At 37.3% G+C, this 10,209-nt stretch overlaps 1 protein-coding gene across 1 annotated transcript; it reads right to left on the bottom strand.

The window, feature by feature from the left end:
* Positions 1-1,273: 1,273 nt before the first annotated feature.
* LOC114739287 (cytochrome P450 CYP82D47-like) lies at positions 1,274-3,408 on the bottom strand. The gene is made up of 2 exons (XM_028927340.1): positions 2,378-3,408; positions 1,274-1,916 (listed from the first exon to the last, which is right to left on the bottom strand). Exons 1-2 carry the CDS (start codon positions 3,350-3,352, stop codon positions 1,293-1,295), a joined length of 1,599 nt encoding a protein of 532 aa, XP_028783173.1. The 5' UTR covers positions 3,353-3,408; the 3' UTR covers positions 1,274-1,292.
* Between the last annotated feature and the right edge of the window lie 6,801 nt (positions 3,409-10,209).

Genomic DNA, 10,209 nt, shown 5'->3' with positions numbered 1-10,209 from the left:
GACCATGTACACTGTAGAGCATCTTGTTACCCACCTTTCATTTCTTTTCTTTTTTTTTGGGGTCGGTCAATCAATCACCGTCCAAATTGTTTCATCTATTATTATAGTGCGGCTGATTACTTGCAGAGTGAATGAATGGACCGTGCACGACCTTAATTAAATAATTGAATCAAGAAAACACAAAAATTGATCGTGTTATTAGTATATTTTTGTTATCGTATGGAGCTCAGTAATAGCGCGTCGCCAGCGCTGGGGTCTGGGGGCCATCATGGTGATAAGGATGCATGTTTCAGCAAAAATTAAAGAAGAGAAATAACATTGATATTTTTATTACATTTGCTAAGTACGTACGGTATTAACTTGAAAGTAAAATAAGGGCAAGCCCCTGGTAACTATGGGTCGGTGTGAGGGCAATTTTTGGTTTCTTATTTGAGCAGTTTCCATTATTGATGATCAGTTGCATGTGCGTCAGAATTACAGATGGAGAAGAGGAGGGAAGCAGAAGCAGAGGCGGTGCAGGGTAATTTATGAGGCATTGGTTTGGGGAAGTTTTGCAACACAATGTGGTTCAGAGTCGTGATGCCACATTGAATGGGGATCAACTACCAACGAAGGACCGCCTTTGTGACGGATCATGAAAGGGCCATCCCATTACGTGGATGGAGCAAAACTAGTTACATTCTTCTTTCTTCCATGTCTATCCATAAAAATAATAAGCATAATTATAACTGCACTACGTCAGTCAATTGCCATGTGTTCTTCTCGAACTGCCTCACATCATTATTATAACAAACCCTACATAATCTTGACGGAGACAATATAATAGCTAGAAGAGAGGAGGGCTTAGTGATGAGATTGAGGGTGTAAGTGGATCGATGAGCGCCACCAATCAAATTGCAAAGAGTAAAAGAGGGAAAAGGAAACCCCAATTTCAGAAACAGAATGTGGAATTTTGAGTTAAATGTGTCATCGTTATCGACTCATTATATTGCGCATTAAAAAATGACGCCTTAGTCTTGTCCGTGCACCTGTGTGTGCGCGCCACACTATTTGAAGCCTGAAAAATTAAGCTTACCCTCATCGCCCATTTGTTCTGTCTCCTTGTTTTTGGATTTCGCCCCCTTCCTAATAATATTGCTCAAAATGCTTTCCAAGAACAGTGCAATACTAATAAAAGATATATGCTGATGATCAAATGCTCGAGTTATAAAAAGCCTCCGCTCATTAAAAAGCAAAAACAGATAGATGATAAAGTTAAAAGCCCAAACGATCTAGCCCGTTCTTTGTCTCCATTATGCATAAAGATGAGGGGAGAGACGTGGCGTGAGGAGGACCCGAAGAGGCGAGGCTTTGATATTAGTGAGCCCAACCTGTTCTCGCATATCTGTTGGTTGGTTATCAGGAGTTGCAATATCAAAGCCATGCAGCAGATTGGCGAGTGTGAGTTGCATCATCAAGAGCGCAAATGAGACACCAGGGCAAATTCTTCTTCCTGCACCAAAGGGAATCAGTTCAAAATGCTGCCCTCTCAAGTCCAAATCTTTGTGAGTGTTTAGGAATCTGTCCGGCCTAAACTCCAATGGGTCTTCATACACACGTGGGTCCCGATGGATTTTTGAGAGGTTTGTCAAGAGATGGGTGCCCGAGGGGATGTGGTACCCTGCCACTGTGCAATCTTCCATAGATTCGTGCGGCAAGTTGAGTGGTGCGGCTGGGTACAAGCGCAGCGTCTCCTTCAGGATGGCTTCCAGATACGGCAGGTTCTTCAAGTCTGATTCTGATGCCAGCCTCTCTCCCCCAACTTGTGTGTCGATTTCATCTACGGCCCTCTTTAGGACTTCGCGATTGTTCACCAGTAAAGACAGAGCCCAATTGAGCGTCCCTGTCGTTGTGTCCGTTGCCGCTAAAATTATTGCCTGCAAATTTCCCATGCCACCTTTTAAAACTGGCCTTGGTGAAAACCAGGCATCCACACAAATTAAATTATTCTGATGCCATCTATGTTTGCTTCTGCGTAATGATAAACACACGGACACGCGCACGCACCCAGCTCGCAGCATGTATCTAATTAATTAATATCTTTATCTTTTTTTGGGCGGAAAATAATATCTTTATCTTATTCTTAATAAGGATAGGTAGATATATATAATTCTAAATTTCATTAATGAATTTTCGCTTATGACAATAATATCTCTTTTTTTAAAAAAATAAAATAGAATATCATGAATGTATATGATGCGGACAAAACAAATAAAAAGCACAGAAGCATGAATTAGGATCTGAAAAACTTGTGTGGATGACGACTTTAAAATCCCAAAAAATAAACATTGAACATCGATAAAAAGAAAGAGGATTAGGACATATGTGAGAGACCGACCAGGCTTGTGGCCTTGATTAGAGTGATAGAGTCGCGGCCATCAATCGTTTCAGCTTCACCAGCAATGGAAAGAAGCACATCCATGAAGTCGTCGTGCTTAGGCTGGGCTTGCCCTGAACCGGAGCCCCTTTTGCGTGTGTGTTCATCCAACCAAAACTGAATAAATTGTTCTAATTCGTTTGCCGTCTTCTTCATGGCCTTTTCTTGGCCGCCCAAATCCAGCCACCTCATATACGGCAACGCATCTGATATCACGAATGCTCCGCTCAGGTCGAAGAAATCCCTCAATGTTTTCCGAATCCTTTCATTCCCTTCGGTCTCAAGAAATCGTTTTCCGACGACCATTCTATACACAACATTTAAGATTATGTCTCCGAACCATTTCTTCATCTCGCATGACAGAGGCACCGCTTCTAGATTCTGATCGCTGCTGTTGTTGAACTCTGCCCAACGATCGTAGGTTTCCTTCATGGATGACTTAACCTCGGACTCTCTCACGTGTCTGAGCATCTCGAGGCGATGGTTGGAGAGGACCTCCAGCGTGGCAATCTTGCGCACCTGACGCCAATAATCTCCGTAGGGACTGAAGCCGATCATGCTGAAGTTATAGGCCATGACTTCGGCAGCCAAGAATTTGGGACGGCTAGCAAAGGCTCTATCGTTTACAGTGAAAAGTTCCTTGGCAATCTCCCAACTGCTCACAATCAAGGTTGGGTGAACACCAAGCCTTACGGTGAAGATTGGTCCGTATTTGTCGACCATGTTGCCCAAGGTGATGTGCGGTGGGTCTTTCCCGCCTAAAAGGTGGAGGTGCCCAATCACAGGCCACGCACCGCCGGCTTCCGGTGGTGGTTTTCTAGCCGTACCGTTGTTTCTACGATGGCTTCTTGATATGGAGAAAAGAAGGTAGAGAAAGAGCAACAATCCAAAGAAGGTAAAGGGAGTGACTGATTGCTTGGAGATTGTCAGGTCCATGGTCGTGGGTATAATCTGGGATCTGGTGCTGTGTATGGGTATGTTGTAAATGTTGAATGAAGCAGATGGAGAACAGGGCGGCTACTGATATGCTGATTGTTGATAAAACTGAAGATAAAAAATGAAAATAAAAAGAGAGAGTTGGTCCGCCGTATTTGGTTGTCGAATTCCATTTTCGTCCCGCAACTCGGCGCAGGTTTGGGTAAAAGCCGGAGGTCTTAAGCGTGCAGAACCGGAGCCACGAGGGAGAATATGGGGCCCACTTCGTTACTGGCTGGCATGTCTTACGTATGGTGTTCCGTGAGTGTTCTTTTTTTCCTTTTGTTAATTCATAGTCAAGGAAGTGTTTGGATTACTAAAAAAAGTGTTTTTCAAAAACACTTCTCTATAATATTAAATTTTCATATATTTATTTGTATATTGTATAAATATTTTTAAAATTGTGATTTTGTTTCTGCCTAAATACTCTTAAGATAAAAATGATCTTGATAAAAAAAAGGATAATTGAGCTCAAGGATACATTGCTTGAAATAATTATAAATATTATCTTTAGTTTTTAATATAAAAGCTAGATCACTAATTTAAATATTTTATAAAAATTTGTTAGGTTGGTTGTTTATAATAAATAGATGTTATTTTTCTCAAAATACCCTTGTTGATAATGTATATTAATTAAAACTACTATTTGATAGAACAGTTAACATGTGTAATTATTACGATGACTACTTTAAAAAAATAAATAAATATGAGAGATAAAATAAATTATGATCTTATATTTAAGATCAAATTGAAAGTTAAACTAAGACTTATATTAAGAAACAGAGGTAATATATTACATCTTATATTTAAAAACAAATCAAAAATTAAATTAGGTCTTGTATTAAATAACGGAGGTAGTATATCATAATATATTTTTTTTCACATGTTATATCTCACACGCATATTATTTTTTTGGAAAAAAAATTAATTTATAGAACCTATCCTAACTTCTCTAATCTGAATTTAATATTTAAATTAACTTTGAGTCGTTGTTTGTACAATGAACTTACTATTACTTGTAGAAAAAAAGCCTAATTAGTGTCCGATTGGAATTTGTCAGCCGCAATAGTGTGTCACACCGCACGCCATCTCCCGCATCTTCCGTCGTTTTCATGTGTTTGTTGGCACCCCTAATATCCTTACAACGAATTCAATTCAATATTTTGGGTGGTGATAAACATTAGGACGCGACCATAATCTAAAACCATATATTTCAGGTAAAAAATTGATGATCTTCAGGCCCAAGAAAAGGGTAAAAAGATGATGGTCCATGTATAGAAGTCCTATTTACTTATATTTTCCAAAACAAAATTCTCTTATACAAACTTCCAAATCATTCACTCCTCTCAATCAACCATCAGCATTACATATAAAATTTATGTTGTAAATATCAATTAATTATTGTGCAGGGAGACAATTAGACTTAGATTCTTCAATTAAACTAATAACAAGAATGTGATTTATTCATAACAATAATAATGAAACTTGGCAAAAGAATATGAGAAAATTCCAAAAAAATGAGTCAACATTCTAAATAAAAAATTATTACAAAAACATATTGTCATTTACTTTTCAAATGTAGTCATGTTCGTAACGAATATAATAACCAATACTTATATGAAATTTTAAAATTTGACGGTTATTTTTTAGGGATTTTCTCAAAGAATATATACAATAGGCCAAAAATAATGAGTCACGAAAAGCTTCCACTCATTAATTAGATATTTATTCAAACTTAAAAACAGGTCCATATAATAAAAGCCAAAGCTAGTTGGTTCATATATTACTCTTCCGGTTCTTAATATAGGACCCAATTGTTGAGTTGGTTTTGGTCCTAAATATAAAATCTATTTCTTATATTTATCAATTTTCTCTAAATTACCCCTATGGATACTCCCTCAACCATAATCAAGTAGAAGAGAAAGAAGAGGTATTAAGAAAGATGATTATGGTATTTTACGAAAAATGTGTCACATTTCTTATAATTAACTAACTTATCTAACTTTCTTAATCTAATCAAATTAGTTAAATTAATCTTATATTAAGGACCGGAGGAGTATTATTTTTTTCTCCGTCAGCCATACAGGTGAGGGGATGAGAGACGAGGAGCAAGACGAACTTGGGACGGCTAGCAAAAACTCTGTCGTTCGCGGTGAAGCATTCCTTGGCAATCTCCCAACTGCTCCCAATCAGAGTTGGGTGAACCCCCAGCCTCATGGTGAAGATTGGTCCATATTTGTCGGCCATCTTGCCTAAGCTTATGTGCGGTGGCTCTGGCCCCGCCTAAGAGGTGGAGATGCCCTATCACTGGCCACGCGCCGCCTGCTTTCGGTGGCGGTTCTCTACCCGTAGAAAATAATCATCAAATAAAAAACAGTAAATAATAAAATTAAAAATAAAAGTGACATTTTTCCATGGTATTTAAATCAAATCAAACTAGCCGGTTCAAACTAGAAACCAACAAACCACCATTTCAGACTAGAAATCAGGAAACCGCTGTTTGTCCTGTCTGATTTTTTTTCCAAAATCAAAGAAAATTAGTCCAAAACAAGCCGTCTTGGATCAGTGTGACTCAAACAGAATCAGGGTAACCCCTGGATTAGCGGGTTATTTTATTTGTCTCCCCCAAACTGTGACATCACTCCATTACCAGAAGAAAAAGACGAAAGCTTACAGAAAACCGAGTGAGAGAGAGAGAGAGAGGCATGTGCGAGCGAAGAACAAACTGGAAGGAAAAAATGAAAAATTATTTAGAAAGAGAAGGAGAACGATGAGAGAAAGAGAGAGAAAATGAGAAACCAACCAAGTCTGCGCAGAAGATGAAAAAAGACAAGGAGAGGAGAAATAGAAACGGAAGAAAATAGGTAAAGAAAGAGGGCTTGTATGTGGGAGCTGGTTGAACCTAATATTATCAATGTCAAATCTGTTCCTACACTGAGAAAAGACAAAGTTGAAAAGCTGCATAGAGAGATTGAATGCATACAAAATTAAATTTTCAATCCTGATTTTCCGTTTAGTTTAATTGCTTAGTTGATAATAAATTAATTATATTGAATGCATAGGTATAATAATACGTCTCAAGTAAAAAAAAAAAAAGGTATAATAATAATATTCTTCATGTCCTAAATATAAGACTCTTTTTATAGTATGTATAGATGTGTTATATTTAGGACTGGAGGAGTATATGTTTAAGAGATACCATGTAGTCCTTACTCTGACCCAAAAAATTCTCTATATTCCAATTTTTTAACAGTTTATTTTTAAACAAAATAAAGTTTATGTATATTATAAATTATTTAAAATCAAAAGATTTTAAGGATGTACATTTTTATTAATAAAAAAGTTAAAATTTGTTAATTTTAGTACTTTTTTTATTATTTAAAATTGTTTATATTATGATTATGCTCTTATATTACTTCTCCGAGCTTATATTAGGATTGAAAGAATATTATTTTATCTAAAATATTTACTATACAACTAAAACTTACATATTTTAGTTATGATTTATCTGATCTTATTTTGACTTCAATCTAACGTACTGATGTTTAACTTATCATCTCTGCCGGTTTATTTTATATATATATATATATATACTCTCCTCCGTCCAATTATAAAACCCAATTGCTTATTTGAGGAGATTAAGGAAGTAAGTTAAGTTGGTTATTTATAATAAATAAGTGTTGTTTCTTCCTAAATATCCTTGCTAATTAAGTATATTGGCTAAAATTATCATTATTAGAAGGATTATTTTGAAAAAAAATACTATAATATAAAATGGATTGGGTCTTATATTATGAGTCAAATTGGGTCTATAATAAGGATTTGGAGGAGTTATATTAACGGTTGTGTATGGAATTTGTTGACAGGGAATCAGAATTTGGCCGTATCCTCGTATGGTCAGCACAGAATTCCGCCAATGCGCCTTTCGGCGCAGGGCACCTTATGCACAAATCATCCACATGCACGTGTCCTCTTCGAAGCCGCATGGCCCTGATTTCTTGGCAATTATCTTATTCATAAGTCGCGTGATCATTATCACAGTACAATAGTACATAAATAAATTAATGATAAAAAAGTATGATTATTAAATTATATGTAATTGATGATCTCAGTGACAAACATGTGACCATTGGGCATTTATCTATAAAAGACGATGTAACTAGCTTTGCATTTTATGGGAAAAATTACTATCAAACTGTCAAATATCGGATACTCATATATCATGACATTATGATCATACGAAAGAAACAAAAGTTATAAAAGCCTCATATTGACTTGTTCTGCTCTTGGCTTCGCTAGACTACATATCCTATATTACATGCTAGTTTGGTTATATGTGTGAAGAGAAAAGACGAGAGGTTTTATTTATTAATAGTGCATGTCTCAAGTATACCGATATATGCAGCTAACATGCAGGTGCTATCATTATTGCTTGATCCTCCCTTAATGTCTGGTTTTAATCCGTAGAGATGAGGAGGGAGACGTGGGGTAAGAAGCACATCAAGTGGTGAGGCTTTCATGCTGGTGAGCCCAACTTGTTTCTCGCATGTCCACTGGTTGGTTATCAGGGCTTGCAATATCAAAGCCATGCAACAGATTAGCAAGCGTGAGTTGCATCATTAGGAGAGCAAATGAGATTCCAGGACAAATTCTTCTGCCAGCTCCAAAGGGAATGAACTCGAAATTCTGGCCTCTTAAGCCTAAATCCTTGTGGGTACTGAGGAATCTCTCTGGCCGAAACTCCAGTGATCTTCAAATACTCGTGGGTCTCGATGGAGTTTTGAAAGGTTGGTCAAAAGACGCGTGCCAGAGGGTACGTGATAGCCAGCCACAGCACAATCTTGCACAGATTCGTGCACCACACTTAGTGGCGTGGCGGCTGGGTACAGACGCAATGGTTTCCTTGATGATTGCTTGAAGATAAGGCAGGTTCTTGAGGTCAGATTCCACCACAATCTTTCTCTCCCAACCTGCGTGTCTAATTCATGCACTGCCTTCTTTAGGACTTGAGAATTGTTTAGAAGTAAAGATAGAGCCCAAGTTAGTATCACTGCTGTTGTGTCTGTCGCAGCCAAAATCAGGGCCTGCAAGTTTCCCATTCAACTTTCAATTTGGCAAAGATTATCCCAAGTGAATGGAAACCAGGCAGCGTAAGAGCACACATATAGAAGTATTTCTTTCGTTGAAGCTGGCCTTCGAAATTTGCAATTCATAATTGAATGCTGCTATTTGACATATCAAGTTTTTTTTTTGGAAAAACAACTTGCCATCCTTATATTTTTCTTCAATTTTGAATTAGATCCTTGTATTTTTTTTTTCTTTTTATCCCATCCTTACTATTTGCTCCGTTAGTGGTACGAGTCCTTCTGTTTGTGATACTTTGGATCTGCCGTTAGTTTAAACTTGATTGGAGTGACATGGCAATTTTAATTTTTTTTGAGTGAGCAACCATCTTCCTATCTCAGCCTCCGTCGATCTCTCTCCTCCTCCGCTCACTTCCCTCCAACCAACACTATCATCTCTCTTTCTCTCATGGTTTGTGTTCTCTCTCCCACCATCATAGTTTTTTATCTCCTCTTCAAGAAGCTTCACAGTGTTTCAGATGATGGGGGGATAAGTATGAACCCTCTAGTCGAAACTCCATTTCTAGTGGCTCATAGTCTAGTGGCGATGATAATTCCCTTGCAACAAAGAGCATTGACGAGGTGGAACCACGTGAATTTGGTAGAAGATTGATTCAACAGCAGTCCTCTTGAAATGATACTCTTATTTGGATTCGAAGGAAACTTGGTGTCGGAGAGAATGGTGATTTAGTAGCGACGTGACGCCGTGTGCTGTAGCACCAAAGGGAAGCGGCGGTAGTTTGTGGAGGAAAAGCCATCACCTTTCTGATCGTTTGGAATGCCAGAACGCTCTCATTTAGATACAGCAAGGGATGCAGTTTGTTAATCACTTGCAGGCGAGCATTCTTCGCTTTGTCAAAATCAAGCAGGGGTCATAAGATGGAGGAGGAGGAAGCTCATCTCTATGAGCCGGCTGAGGTGCGGCGACCGGGAAGTATTGCCGTCACTGAGGGGATAAAGAAGGAAAAGGCAGAAGCTCAAGAGAGATAAAAAATTATGATAGTGGGAGAGAGAACACAACCGATGAGAGAGAGATGATGGTGTTGGCTGAGAGGAAGTGAGTAGAAGAGGAGAGAGATCGAGAGAGAGGCTAAGATGGAAAGATGGTTGCTCACTCAAAAAAAAAAAAAGCCACTTTACTTCCAGTCAGTGAATCTAACGGCAAATGCAAAGTCTCACATATAGAAGGACTCAGACCACTAACGGAACAAACATAGGATGGGATAAAAAAAAAGTGCAAGGATCTAATTCAAAATTAGGTACATTATAAGCACTAGCAATTAGTTTTTTCCAAAAGAAAAAATTGTAAGGATCTAATTTAAAATTAAGTAACATTATAAGGACTAGCAAATTAGTTTTTTTTTTTTTTTACCAGCAACATATCAAGTATTTTGGATGGACCCCAAGTGAAGAAAAATAAAATAATATAATTCAGTTAATTACATGCACGGACACGGATCCCCTAAGTTAACTAATTTTTTTGTCTGTATTGATAATTGATTTATAAGTTAACACTATTTGACTAATTTGAGTAGATTAAATAATTTGTTAAATTAGTTACTTATAATAAATATATGTTGTCTTTACACAAAAAAATATGTGTTGTCTTTATTAAAAATACTATTTGATAAAATATGTAATATATACAATTACTATAGAGACTATTTTAAAAAATAGATAAATATAAAAAATAAA

Source organism: Neltuma alba, unplaced genomic scaffold (assembly GCF_004799145.2).
Source record: "Neltuma alba isolate B1F8T4 unplaced genomic scaffold, ASM479914v2 tig00013860_pilon, whole genome shotgun sequence".
Lineage (NCBI taxonomy): Eukaryota > Viridiplantae > Streptophyta > Magnoliopsida > Fabales > Fabaceae > Neltuma > Neltuma alba.
This window is presented reverse-complemented; position numbering and strand designations above follow the sequence as displayed.